We start from the raw sequence: 14,347 nt of genomic DNA, 5'->3' as shown, positions 1-14,347 counted from the left end.
GATATGTGAATATCTAAGTAGAAATCTGGATTCCCCCCAAGTGAACAGAATTTATCCTCATACCCTATATAGCTGGAACTCATTGTCCTGACTCTTTTGCAGATCTTGTCTCTTGTCTATCTGAAGGACAAAGCTGGGCTGTCTGCCACTACGAGTCCTTGACTGAAGCTTTGGCTGTATATCCCTATTTGGACCCAAAAACACCTACACACGTCTCCTCGCACTGGACGACGATGGACTTTCAGCATAATGGTAGCAATCCGCCTAGCCTCACGAACGGCTGTTATAGCAATAATGCTGCTAGGCGGAGCGCCTTGAACTTTTCCCGCCCATTACCACAGCAGCTACAAGCAACAGAACCACAAGGGTTAAATATAAACTGCCCTGGTATCATAAATCGGCCCAGGTCGCCCGCCGGCTCACCTGTGGCTTCATCCTCTCATTCCCCCAGCCCCTGGGGCCGAGATCCAAGTTCTCTGTATTCCATGAGATACGCCAACGAGCAAGTTCAAAGACCTGCCTCTAGACTTACTGTGCCTAGAACGAGACCAGGCCCTCGACCTGACTCTGTGATCTCGATCACTCCAGCTGATCTTCCCGGAATATCACACTATCAACCAATGTCCTATGGACAACTGAAGGAAATCCGCCGGGTAGCTGAACGAAGCAAGGGAGATAGGTTCCCGTCTTTTCCTGAGGAGCAAGGCGAATTCTGTTCAGAGCCACCAGATGGTGGTTTCATGGCATGGGCTCATGCTGCTTCGGGGTTTTTCATCACTTTCAACACCTTGTAAGTTCAGCCTAAACGGTCACTCCCAAAAATTGCGTCATACTAACATCTACATTTATGAATACCAGAGGCTTAAATATGGTAAACTATCTCATAAGCGTACCCTTTTCACTCTTGATTTAGCCGTGGCTAGCTCTTTACTAAATTCAACTATCGAGATAGGCATTTGGTGTTTTCCAAGCTTACTATTCCAAAGTCCTGCTGCGAACTTCAAGTCCATCCAAGATCGCCTGGATAGGATCATTTCAGATATTCGCTAACTTCGGGCTCTTCCTTCTGGTTGGTCTCCTGACCAGCAAGGGCTACTTTAAGCTTTGTTTCCGCGGCGGCGCTGTCAGTCTCATGGTAACGATCCTGCTAACTGGTTTCTGCAAAGAATGGTGGCAGTTCTTTCTGGTGCAAGGTGTGCTCATGGGTTGCTCTATGGGCCTTGTTTTTACTTCGGCAGTCACGGTGACCACGACCTATTTTTCTACTAACCTAGGGGTTGCTACAGCCCTGGCGGCTGTAGGATCTAGTTTTGGTCAGTCGAAGCCTTCATCGGTCCTTGATCCTATGCTAATGACGCTTCATAGGCGGCGTGATACATCCGCTTATATTTAATTATTCCATCCATAAGGTTGGCTTCGGATGGACTCTTCGGAGTAAGTAATAAAAGGGGTTATAAATGAACAAACCGTGGGTCTGACTAGTTATAGTTATATTACTGGTGAATATAATCACCATGATCTTTCCTTTAATTATAATTCGAGAACGTCCCGGAGTACCAAGGAGTTCTAGCAGCACCATGGATTGGACGATGTTCAAGGACGTTTCTTACTTATTGATGGCAGCCGGTATGTAGTGGTTGATCTTTTACCATATTTCGCGGGTAACTAACATGCTTATAGGAATGTTTTTCTCCTTCTGGGGAGTGTACTTTGGCTTCTACTTTGTAAGTTTGCTTCCGAGCCTTAGGTTATGTTAAGCTATGCGGTGCTAATGAATCTAGATATCGTTATTTGGACAAGATGTCCTAAATATGACCTCACAGATGTCACTTAACCTACTCATAGCTATGAACACTTGCAATATGCTGGGCCGTCTGATACCTGGTATAATAAGCGATGCCTGCCTCGGGCCTCTGAACACCGTGATCCCCTTTGCCTTCGTATCAGCGACCTTCATATTTTCATGGATAGGCGTTGACTCGGTAACGAGCATCTACCTGACTGGATGTTTCTATGGTTTTGCTGCCGCAGCCATTCAGAGTCTCTACCTGCCAACTGTCTTTAGTTTCATGGGGAACAGCCGCAACAACTCTCCCTCACGAGTGGGATTGGTATTTATACTGATAGCTCTTGCGACGTTGACAGGAGCCCCGATAGGAGGTCGTTTGGTCACACTAGGAAAGGGGTCATATTTATATGCTCAGCTCTTTGCTGGGATCTCACTAACCCTAGCTACCGCTTTGTTCATAGCTGCACGGTACGTGAAACATGGCTGGAAGTCAGACAAGCTGTGAGAAGAATGGTTGGACCGTTATATACCCAGTACCCCAGAGTAGCTATAAGTACTTTCGCCCTGTTTAATCACTATCATCCTTGAATTCCATCTCTATCGTACGACGGTAACAAGCGTCACGCTTAGTAATCTGATGACTCAGTACCGGCATCCGGATCGGGAGGCGGTGAAAACTGTGCTGCATGGCTGAGTCAGCGTCTTAAACTCCTTTCGGACTTTAGCGCCATCGGACTCTCGAACATTCTTTTCGCCGTTCGTCATATTTTAAGCCCTCGCAGGCACTTGTCAGGCTTCAATCTTCATCCTCATCCGCATCACCGTCTTTTCCTGCTCGTCCTTATATACGACTCTTCCCTCCTGGGTTTCGCATAATAGCCACTACTCTCTTTTCTCAAAAAAGCGTTGCATTTAGCGATACTCATTTCTCGAGCGTACCTCATCAACAAAACCAGCCTTCCCCCGCATCAGCCCAACGGATAACTATCGATAAGAAACGTCCATCAACATGTCTGACTGGGATTCCGTCACTATCATTGGCAAGGCCGCTCGTGGTGGCTCTGCGCCCCGTGAGACCGTCGTCAAGGGCCGTTCTGCTCTTAACGCCGCCGCACGCTCTGGCATGATCGTTGGCACTGAGAAGAAGTACGCCACTGGCAACTCTGTACGTTCCATCATCCCCCTTAGCCAGACAACAGGCAGGAATAGAAAAAATCTTTCTTAAGGAAAAATGTAGCTAACACCCGCTTTAGGCTAGCCGTCCAGCCGTAGAAGGTCAGCATTTGACAAAGGTCGATCGATCAGATGAAATCGTGAAGCCCAAGACAGTTGGCCACGAGGTTGGAGATGCGATTAAGCGCCGCCGAAACGAAGAAGGCATCAAGCTCAGTCAGAAGGAACTTGCTACAAAGTGCAACACTACCGTTTCGGTCATCCAGGACTTTGAGCGTGGAACTGCCGCTCCAGACCAGAAAGTTTTGGCCGCGATGGAGAGGGTGTTGAATGTTAAATTGCGTGGATCGGGGATTGGGCAGGAGAAGTTCCCTAAGAAGAAGAAGTAAACCAACTCATTTTTTCGGTTTACTCTTTTCCTTAGCCTCTGCCTCTGCTTCTTCATGACTGCCTTTGTTTCCCCCCTTTATACCTTTCGTTCCCTGCTGGTCAAATTAGCTGGCGTTATTTTTCTGGTGGAAAAGGAAAAGAAACAACATCACACGTGACATATTGCTCGTCCTGCCTTTTTTTTTTTTTTTGTTTTTTTTTTATTTGACGAAATGAATACATATCGCTTCGGTTATAGAGGAATAAATCGTGCTCGTATGGTCGTTAATATTGTTAACTCTTGTGAAATCCGGCAAATCGGTGAAGAAATAGAATAGGATTTTGGTAATATATTCCATCTATCCAGATCTAACAAACTACGTAACTACTTCTACAGCTTAGTCTCCTCACCCAAATTCTTCTGCAGCCGTCTCTCGACAGCAGCAAGGTACTCCTTGGTGGTAACCCAGCTTTCTCTATCCTTCTTTCCGCATGCCAAGGCCAAATCCTTGGTCATGATGCCTTCAATATCAACGACTTCAACGCAAGCACGCTCAAGCTGCTCAGCAAAGTTAACAACCTCTGGAGTCTCGTCGAGCTGGCCGCGACGAACCAGGCCTCGGGTCCAGGCGAAGATAGATGCGATGGGGTTGGTAGAGGTTTCGCGACCCTTCTGGTGTTCGCGATAGTGGCGGGTGACAGTGCCATGGGCAGCTTCAGACTCGAAGGCATCACCGTCAGGGGTGGTCAGGGTAGAGGTCATGAGTCCGAGAGAGCCGAAACCTTGGGCAACGATATCGGATTGGACGTCACCGTCGTAGTCTAGTCAAGTTAACACCATATACCACCACATACCTGCTCTTATACCCATCACCTCATGCTGAAACCAAAGGGAACGAGATCAAGCTTACTCTTCATGGCTATGACATAGCCTCCCTCAGACTTGATCATCTGAGCAACCATGTCGTCAATGAGACGGTGCTCATACCAGATACCCTTGGCCTCGAAGTCGGCCTTGTACTCCTTATCGTAGATCTCCTGGAAGATGTCCTTGAAACGGCCATCGTACTTCTTCAGGATAGTGTTCTTGGTGCTCATGTACATGGGCAGGCTCTTAAGGCTAGCCAGCTTGAAACTGGCATGTGCGAATCCTCGAATGGATTCATCGAGGTTGTACTGTGTTTGTGCAATACCGGGGCCCTTGAAGTCATATACCTGGATGCGCTCTGGCTCTCCGCCGGCGGGTGTGTAAACGAGCTCGAGGGTGCCAGGACCGGGGATGAGGCGGTCTGTGGCCCGGTACTGATCACCGAAAGCGTGACGGCCGATTATGATCGGTTTCTTCCAGCCGGGGACGAGCTTAGGAATGCGAGGGATGACAATGGGTTCACGGAAGACAGTTCCTCCTCTGCAGTGTGTTAGCAATCTCCCTACGCGCTTCTGCTGCTTAATGGTAGTGCCTTACAGGATGTTTCTGATGGTTCCATTGGGAGATAGCCACACTGAGGTAGGGTGTTAGCAAGACGGGATAGAATATATAGCCCGGAGTGGTAGACTTGCTCTTCTTCAGCTTGAACTCCTCCACTCTAGCCTCGTCAGGGGTGATGGTGGCACACTTGACGCCAACGCCATACTTCTTAATGGCCTCTGCGGCATCAACAGTGACTTGGTCGTCTGTCTGATCACGATACTCAAGGCCCTATACCAATGTCAGCCAATTGTTTCTCCAGCAGTCACTGGAGCCTATTTGCTAAACCTACGAGGTCATAGTACTTGAGGTCAACTTCAAGGTATCTGCCTATATATTAGCCAATGGTACCTCCCCTCGAACTATCTCGAAAATACTAACGGTGTAATGAACTATGAACTGTTAGCACAGGGATCTATGAAAAATATGTTTATGTACGGGGACATGAACAACATACCTTGTCCTTAATATCCTGCCAGATGATTCGGGTCATCTACTCAACGGTCAGCCATTGTCTGCCAAAAAAAAAAAAAAAAAAAAAAAAAAAAAAAAAAAAAAAAAAAAAAAAAGGTAAGATAAGACATACTTCATCACCATCGAGCTCGACGATCGGGTTCTTGACCACGATCTTCCGCCTGGCAGCCGACATGTTGCGTGTGTAGGGGTTTCTTCCGTGGACAAGAGACTGGTGAGCAAGAGCGTTCGGCAGCGCAGGACGCACGTATGCAGACGAAGACAACGAAGACAGAGAAGACAAAGACGCAGATATAGATGCAGGCCTTCCCACGACCGTCGAGAAAGAGCGACTCCCCGTGTTTAATACAGAGGACGAAGAGGCGGAGGCGCAGGTGGGCTGGCAGCGGGAGCGGATAACCCAGCAGCAACCCTGGCGGAAATGGCCGGAAGTAAGCCGAACAGCAGCCATGTTAACACACTTCTATTAGTTATATTTTTTGGCTGGATTTTTCTTATACGGAGTACAGCTTCGTTTCTGGTTCCTTTCTTTTTTTTTTTTTTTTTTTTTTTTTTTTCCCCTATTCCTTCGTGGTCTCCGGCGTTGGTGGTGCGGCGGATGCAAAGAACGGCGAATATGCTTGGTGGTGGGGAGATGTGCAAGTTTCAGCGTCTTCTCTCGCAGCTAGCCAGTTAACTAGCTTTGCCCTGTCAGATCCTCCGGTGGATAAGGCGCTAGAAGTGGTTGGGGGTGGTGATGGGATGTCGGTATGCGGAAAGGTAGGAAAAATCTTGAGTGGAGTTTGGTCTGTCTGTGTGTGTATATCCGGCGGGTTGAGCTTTAATGCCGCGATTTTGGTTGGTCCGGAGATAGCAAAGCCCTAGATGTTGTTATATATTGATCAAGGCGGAGGAGTGCCCGGATATCAAGAGTAGCAGTAAATTGTATACATTGACAACGAAGAGGAGATATCCCGTTCTGGGGCTTTCGGCAATTTCGAGATCAAGACGAACGCCCGCAAAGTCGGCCGACTGCCCATGCAAGGCAAAGTAACCAACTAGGCTTCTGGAGCTCCCCCCCTGGCTCGCTGCACCGGCTGTTTCGTGGGGCGTCTCCTTCAAAGTCCGGCTCTACCTGTCTGTCTCTCCGCAGGCACACCTGGCTCTGGGATGTAATGGACGTGTTCCAGTTATCTCCTAGGTATGTGTCTTAGCACTAAATATCAACACAGCAGCTTCTCTACGACTGTTATGTAGGCCAACTCGCTGCTTCGACCTGCGTGCCCCAAGTAGCCGCGGCGCATCTTGCTCCGTCGGCTTTCCGCCTCGCCGGGAAACTCTATGATGACTAAGCTACCCCTCCGCGGGGGCGACGGAGCATCTTTCTCCGCCCGTCCGGCTCTCGGCTCTTCTGGCTGCTTAGTCAGTTATTCCTCTCTGTTGTCCCTCTTCGTCGTGCGTTGGCCTTTTTGACTACTACGGAGGCAGTCTCTCTGCGGGAATTCTCCTGGAGTTCATGGATGCGACGAACTACATACATACGACAGTCAACTCGGCCAGGCTCCGAGAGGGGGAGCTCCAGCATCAGGCACTGGTCACTCCTGAGTAAGGATCTATATGCAGGAGCAAGGGCAAGGGCAGGAAGACAAGGGAGACGCAAGGGCCGAAAAGGTAGCGCCGGCTACTCCAGGCGGAGGATTACTCAGCAGGACTTTGTCAGCGAGGGGTCTAGCCAGCTTAGTCATTGTCTCTCGCGGGATAAGGTTTGACTGCTTTGACGACATCAAAAAAAAGAGGATGTGTTGACGGGCACAGGCAGTTTCAATACAAGTACTATTATTGATACCCCTCCTTGACAGAATGATACACCTTGTATAAACAATAATATTACCCAAGCACCTCAGTTGAGTTCAACGCTCTATCCTCGTCTCAGGTCCGAATATTCTATTGTATGTTAACACCGTATCGCCCTACCACAGATTAGCGGGAAGCGGTTGACTTGTTGTCCGAAAAGGGAACCCAGACTCAAACACAAAGGCAGCTAAGAAGCAGTAATTCCACAGCTCTAGAGCTTGGGTGCCATATGTGGGGCACATACTTGCGTTCAAGGTTATCCTGAGCCGTGTCCTTTTGACTTGGACCCGCGGTATCGCATCGGCATGGCGCCAACAACAGAAATTCTCTAGACTATCGGCAGACGCCATGAGTCTACTAGGGAATCTTTGATAGCGCCCAGAACTGCCATCTTGGTGTCAGGAGGTAGAAACCGAAAGAAAACTTACCTGCCCATCGCCTGCACAAACATGGACATGCTACAGCCGATTGGAACATCCTTCGGTGTGATCGCAGCCTGTACGACCATAATGAGGGTTACACTGAACAAGGCTGACCCGATTGCAAATATAATCTGATAGCCAACCCACTGGCCTGTGCATGTGTCGGGCTTAAATGTGGTGAAGAGGCCGGAACCAACGGCACCAAAGGCGGATCCGACGAGCATCCAAATTTCAGGGTGCCCAGCTTAGCAATGACTGCTCACCAACAAGCATGGTAAGAGCACTTGTAATGAGCCACGGAAGGGTCTGCACTGCTGATGTGAATGGGCTAGTACCCTTAACTCCTTGGAACCACCTGCAATCTCACAATCAGTAGAGTGCCAAAGGTCGAAAGCTGGAGCTATTTCAAAGGAGTGTATTACCCAGGGAGGTAGAAGGTGAGCACGAAGATAGCTCTACTCGTGCAGAATCTGTAAAATGAACCATACGAAACCGGTCGCTGGGTGAAATTGCATTCGGGAGGATAGCAACGCATCCCCCCTTGCCAGATCTCGATGTCAATGAATGCAAGCCCGAAGACACCAAAGATGACCAGCAGTGCAATCATGTGAGGGTCACTCCAGGGGTAGGTAGTGCCACCGCATTATAGGGCTAAGAGGAGGCAAGTAACAGAAGGTGCTAAGGCTGTCAGGCCAAACAGAAAGTCAGAGAACGTGGACTCATCTTTCGTGTTTAGGCGGCGTGACGGAGAGAAGGAAGGTAATCCAAATGACGGCACCAAACGGCAAGTCTATATAAAATGTCCAATGCCAGGTTACGTGCTGGGTGAGTGCCCCGCCTAATACGGGGCTAGCAGTAGAAGCAAGCGCGCGGGCAATTGTGACCAAGGTAAGGATAATAAGGCGCTTAGATGTGGACCGAGTATAGGGACAAGCGAGAAAGCTGCTCAGTCATCAAGTAGATACTGCTATACCATCCAACGTCCTTGAGGGAGTGGAATTCATCCATAATATGCGGTATGGCTGTGGCAACAATGATACTGTCCTGGGAAGAGATATTCGAGTGAGCGGCTACATTCTTGTATGACATGAGGGAAAGGGGATGCAATTTCGAAATATCAGGGTTGTTAAAAATACCCCAAGACTGACGGCTATAAGAGCCAGATATAATTTAGAGCCAGAAGGGGTACTCAGAAGCTGGAAGGTATGTTGATATAGCTTCAGGCTTGTCACACTGTGTCATGCTTGTGTGAGGGTGCATTTCAACACTCACTTGCTATCCTGGAGAGCTGCATTGGTGATATTGCTAGAAGATAAAATATATAACTAGCTAGATAAGAACTTGATAAAAATAATAGGATTAAATAACAATGGTAAATAAAGCGTAAAGCAGGCAGTTTAAAAAACACAATTGAACCGCAGATATTAGAGTTAGAATATAGAGAAACTGTAACCATAGAAGAGTATGGAATTCCCCGAGAGCGTGCTAATTGGCTAGATTGAGAGAAATACCTCTCGGTATGCTATCTAGTTCCACACCTATATGCATAAATTTGATGTAATTTTTCATATTACTCCTTCCCTTGTTCATCTTGCTGCGTACCCCTACACATACATAATCTTCATATTTTTATGAAGTCTTTATGCGGCACGGGTGGGTCAACACCCCGCCTTGTTAACTAATACCTTAAGTGTGGAGCCGCGGCGAAAGTTTACTGCCGCCTCATCCAGTCAATCCCAGAGTCTATGTATTTCAGCACAAAACATATTATAGGACCCCAGGTATATCCTGCAAAGAGAAAGCTGCGACGGCCTCTTTTCCAGGGAGGTTACCGGGCAAGACGACACTTTTTGTGCTGGGCTCCTGCAGGTTTCCTAATGGAAATATCCAACGTTTTACTAAACAGCGATCTTCTTTCCTGGTCCTACCCGTTTTCAATGCTAGCAGCTTGTTAATTATTAGATAGTATTTTACCAACAACTACGCATAGACTACCATAAAAGGCTATGAGTAATAATAAGAAAACGCCATCAGCCAGGTCAAATAGTACCAATGACCAACGACTCTACCTGCACATGTACCTACTACCACCATGATGACTCAATCCTGAACAACCCTTCGATGTCAAATCCTTGTACTACGCAGTGAAGATCAATATTGACAGAATATCTAGTGGTTCCTGTATCTCCTTTCCCTTTTCAAATCAGCTGGACATATACCAGTGCCAATGACCGTAATACCGTACCTAGATAGATATACTGTAAAGATAGTTTCCCAAAAGAGCAATGCTTCCAGAAGTATATCCAGATAAACAATCTTTTCTTTTCCCTTTTCACTTCAACGTCTTTTGCTGAAGGTATAACGTAATCCTACCTGATTTACTATGTGTAGAACTTCGTCACCATTATTCTTGTCAGTTTGAGACATGGCAGTTTGGAGTTTTGAAAATTTTGAACAGTAAACGAATATATGAATTTGTATAGTACTGCCGAGGAGTTATAGGGGAGACCTTCATATATCTATGCTAAATGAAGCCGTATTTACTTCTTTACTTCTATCGAGATGAAGACACGTTGAAGTAGCCCTCTCTTTCTTTCCTCTACTAGTTCACCATCTAGAAGAGTCCATCAATCTCACCTGTCTCGGCGTCAACATCAACGTTCAGGTAGCCTGGTGCAGTAGGAAGTCCGGGAATTGTCTGGATGTCCGCTGCAAGGGCGTATCTATGTGTTCCAATTAGCTATGAAAAAAAAAAAAAAAAAAAAAAAAAACCTGATAGGAATGGAAGGTGAGCTTACAAGTATCCAGCACCGACAGCAAGCCTGACATCCCGGATAGGAATCACAAAGCCTTCTGGGGCTCCCTTAAGAGCTGGGTCATGGCTGAGAGAGTACTGAGTTTTGGCAATGCAGATAGGTAGATTGCCGTAGCCCTGCTTCTCATACGTCTCAACTTTGCGTGCAGCAAGCTCACTGAACTCGACCGCGCTGGCGCCGTACATCTCCCGACCGATGGTGGTGATGCGTTCTTGCACGCTTCCCTCCAGTCCGTACAAGAAAGAGAAGTTCTTGGGCTGAGAGGATGCCTTGATCACCGCTTCTGCCAGGTCAACGGCTCCCTTGCCGCCCATGGCCCAGTGGTTAGCTGGCACTGCATCCTCGGCACCAGCTGCAATTGCCTCCTCACGGATAACGGCATGTTCGGCAGCGGTGTCTGTCTCGAAGACGTTAATGGCTACCACCACAGGCACTCCGTAGCGTTTGGCATTGCTGATGTGCTTGCGCAGGTTCACACAGCCCTTTCGTAGCAGCTCCGTGTCTTCCTGTCTGTAGGCTTCTGGCAGAGCAGCACCAGGGGTAATATCCGGTCCACCGCCGTGGACCTTTAGTGCTCGGACAGTAGCAACAATGACGACTGTGTCTGGCACAAGGCCCGAAGAGCGGCATTTGATGTTAAAGAATCTCTCGCCACCCATGGTGAAGTCGAAGCCGGCCTCGGTCACTACAAAGCCAGTGGAGGAGTCGTGGTCTTCATCTGGTTCGGTACCGGCCAGCTTGAGGGCCAGCTTGTCGGCCACCACCGAGTTGGCACCGATGCTAATGTTGGCAAAGGGGCCGGCATGCACGAATACAGGAGTACCCTCGAGAGACTGCATCAAATTTGGCTTGATTGCGTCCTTCATGAGGGCGGTCAAGGCGCCTCCAGCACCAATGTCGTCACAAGTAACTGGCTCACCGGAGCGGGATGATGCAACGACCATGCGGCCCAGTCGCTCACGCATGTCAGCCAGGTCGTTGCTGAGAGCGAGAATGGCCATACATTCCGAGGCCACGGAGATATCAAAGCCGGTCTGTCTGGTATGGCCCTTCTCGGTAGCAGCCTGGCCGACGGTGATGGTACGTAGATGACGGTCATTGACATCTAGGACACGGCGCCAGGTAATGGTTTCTGGATCAATGTCCAGTCTGGCAAATCTCTTGATCTCCTCGGGAGTAAGTTCGTTGGGGTCAGTCTTTGTGATGCCCAATTTCTTCAACCGACGGAACATAATCGGCTGGAACTCACGCTTGCCCTTCTTTGTGGGAACAAGACGCTTGTACAGGCCGGCGTCGGGTGAGGTAGCTTCGTGGAACATACGGGTCTCCAGGGCGGCGGCCAACAGGTTGTTCGCAGCAGTGATGGCATGTATATCTCCTGTTAAGTGCAGGTTGAATTCATCCATAGGGATAACCTGGCTGTATCCACCACCTGCGGCACCTCCCTTGATACCAAACGTTGGGCCTTGACTAGGCTGGCGAACATTGGCAAACACCACGCGGTTCAAGTGGGCTCCAAGAGCCTGGGTGAGGCCCATAGTAGTGGTAGACTTGCCCTCTCCGAGGGGAGTGGGTGTAATACCGCAGACGAGGATGTATCGACCATTTCGACGATGCCCCAAGCGGGAGAGGGCGTCGAGACTGACCTTGGCCTTGGTATGGCCATAAGGTTCGAGTTCATGAGGTGCGATGCCTACTTCCGAGGCAATCTGGGTGATTGGCTTTGGCTTCTGGGACCGAGAGATGGCGATATCAGAGGGTACGGGTGACTTGGGGGTAATGGATAGGGGGTTTATGGTGCGGCTGCGCTCCTTGTCAAAGTAGAAGCGCGCAGACTTGACAACATTCTGCAGTAACATGGCTACTGTCATTGGACCTACACCGCCGGGAACGGGAGTAATCTGTGATGCCACTTCAACGGCGGCTGCATAGTCGACATCACCAACCAGTCGCTGGCCAGACTTCTTGGTGTCATCAGGTATGTAGTTTGTCCCAACATCAATAACCACCACGCCAGGCTTGAGCCAGTCAGCCTTGACGAACTCTGGCTTCCCAATGGCCGCGACCAGAATGTCTGCCGTCTTGATGATCTCTTCGACGTTCTTCGTCCTGGAATGGCATGTAGTGACCGTTGCATCAGCGTTCTTGAGCAGATAGCTGACAGGACTGCCAACAATATCACTACGCCCAAGAACAACAGCGTGCTTGCCAGTAATCTCGACCCCGCTAGCGTATAGCAGCTCCATGACACCTTGCGGCGTGCATGGGATGAAGGTTGGCTTCCCCCCACGTTTGGCCAGCTCGCCGATGCTCAAGGTACCAAAACCGTCCACATCCTTCTCAGGAGCGACAGCAGAGGTAACAGCATGCTCGGACATGTGGTCTGGCAGAGGTAGCTGAACCAGGATGCCATGGACGGAGGGGTCATTGTTGTCAGATGTGATACGGGCGAGGATATCAGACTGAGGGGTGTCCACTGGCAATTGGACGTGTGTGCAGATAATGGATGCCTGGACTACTGTATCAGTATGAAGGCGTACGCAATAGAGAGTAGATAGATGTGCGGATGAAAGAGCATACTTCCTCGGCAGCCTTGAGCTTCATGCGAACATAGGTACCTGTCCGGTCAGCAAGTCACGTCGATGTGGCGGTTATCAGAATAGACATACTAGAATCCGACCTGTCGCCCACTGTTCCATTGCAGTCAGTATACTTGTGCACTCAGTAATTATCCGCAGGAGAAGGGCTCACCTTGGTAGATGACAAGGGAGGGCTTGAAGCGCGGGTTCGTCTTCTGGGTCTCCTTGATTTCGCCGTTGAGGCGTTCTCTGATGGCCTTTGCGATGGCAGTGCCGTCTATCTTGGAGGCTCCCATGGCTGCGGCGGTGGTCGACTGTCGGGCGAAGGGTGCTTGGTCTGGCGATGGCGGTGCGGAAGACGAGAGCGAGGGCGGAGGAGCGAGAGGAAGAGGAAGCGGGAGCGACGAGGCGGCGCGGGGAGACGAGCTGAAGTAGTTGGAGAGGGCGAGGACGGGCGGGGCCGGCGACAGGGAGGCTGCGGCAGCAGCAGCAGTCAGGCGCAGGAGAGGCCGCCGGCACAGCAGCGAAGAAGCGGGCGGGAGGACTGGACGAGGCATGCCGCTGCTGGCATCTTTTAGGCTCTTCGTCGTCGTCAGCGCTGGGTTATTCTCTTCGGTCGGCTCTTCTGGGCTTCATGATGGCGCGCCTCTTTGTCTCGCCGTCGTTGAGGTGAAAATTCTGACTGATAAGATAAAGCCCGCCCCTGAGGCTCAAACTACGGGTAGATGTAGATTAGATAGTGTGTTACTCGGTGCACAGATCAAGATGCTGAGATTAGATGATGCACTGTCTACTTCTGCTTGCAAGAGTGCACAGTCCTTGACGGCGCTGCGCCTGGTGGCAGCCACGCTGATTGACCGACAGGCTGCATGCATCTCAGAAGGTAGTTAATTAACTAGTTAACCAGCTAACGCCCTACAGCTAAGTTAGCTACTCAACCACCAGCAGCTGCCCGGGCTTATCATACAATAAAGGCACACTTATCAAGGTAGCCGGTCCTTATCGCCAGCTAGAAGTCATGACTATCTTGTTTTATGGAAAGGCAATCAGTTATTGCTTCGGCAAGTCAATGATCGTCTCTGGCTACTCCACATCTCCCGCAGCAACCGAGCTGTCCTCGTCTGCTATCGCCACACTAGGGGAAGGCCCCTTCATATTCCTGCTATTATATACCATCCTTTCTTCTTTTACCCCTGTATATCTGTCGAGTATCGGTTATATCCACGTCAACATCATTCGTTACAGGACTAAGACCAGAAAAGACACAAAATGAAAGCTTTGACTTTGCCCTCAGAGTGATAACTATCCCCTTGGCGGTTATTGCAGTTGCAGAATTCTTGGCTCATGTATACCCAAAAGAATTAGATCAACACAATGCACCTGTATTACTTGAGTGCACCCCTCTATACAGCAATATCTAGCCT

General features: G+C 49.4%; 3 protein-coding genes across 3 annotated transcripts; 1 reads left to right on the top strand and 2 right to left on the bottom strand.

Moving 5' to 3' along the window:
* Positions 1-2,798: 2,798 nt before the first annotated feature.
* Positions 2,799-3,351, top strand: ARB_04627 (uncharacterized protein; the record flags this gene model as incomplete). The annotated part of the gene is made up of 2 exons (XM_003017698.1): positions 2,799-2,954; positions 3,043-3,351. The coding sequence occupies 2 exons, from the start codon at positions 2,799-2,801 to the stop codon at positions 3,349-3,351; spliced, it is 465 nt and encodes a 154-aa protein (XP_003017744.1).
* Positions 3,352-3,722: 371 nt separating this feature from the next.
* On the bottom strand, positions 3,723-5,724 carry ARB_04626 (uncharacterized protein; the record flags this gene model as incomplete). The annotated part of the gene is made up of 6 exons (XM_003017697.1): positions 3,723-4,153; positions 4,243-4,774; positions 4,797-5,030; positions 5,092-5,129; positions 5,238-5,292; positions 5,386-5,724. 6 exons carry the CDS (start codon positions 5,722-5,724, stop codon positions 3,723-3,725), a joined length of 1,629 nt encoding a protein of 542 aa, XP_003017743.1.
* A 4,418-nt stretch (positions 5,725-10,142) lies between these two features.
* ARB_04625 (uncharacterized protein) lies at positions 10,143-13,480 on the bottom strand (the record flags this gene model as incomplete). The annotated part of the gene is made up of 4 exons (XM_003017696.1): positions 10,143-10,251; positions 10,327-12,854; positions 12,925-12,962; positions 13,096-13,480. The coding sequence occupies 4 exons, from the start codon at positions 13,478-13,480 to the stop codon at positions 10,143-10,145; spliced, it is 3,060 nt and encodes a 1,019-aa protein (XP_003017742.1).
* Positions 13,481-14,347: the final 867 nt, after the last annotated feature.

The sequence above is a fragment of the Trichophyton benhamiae genome (assembly GCF_000151125.1).
Source record: "Trichophyton benhamiae CBS 112371 chromosome Unknown contig01293.0, whole genome shotgun sequence".
NCBI lineage: Eukaryota > Fungi > Ascomycota > Eurotiomycetes > Onygenales > Arthrodermataceae > Trichophyton > Trichophyton benhamiae.
This window is presented reverse-complemented; position numbering and strand designations above follow the sequence as displayed.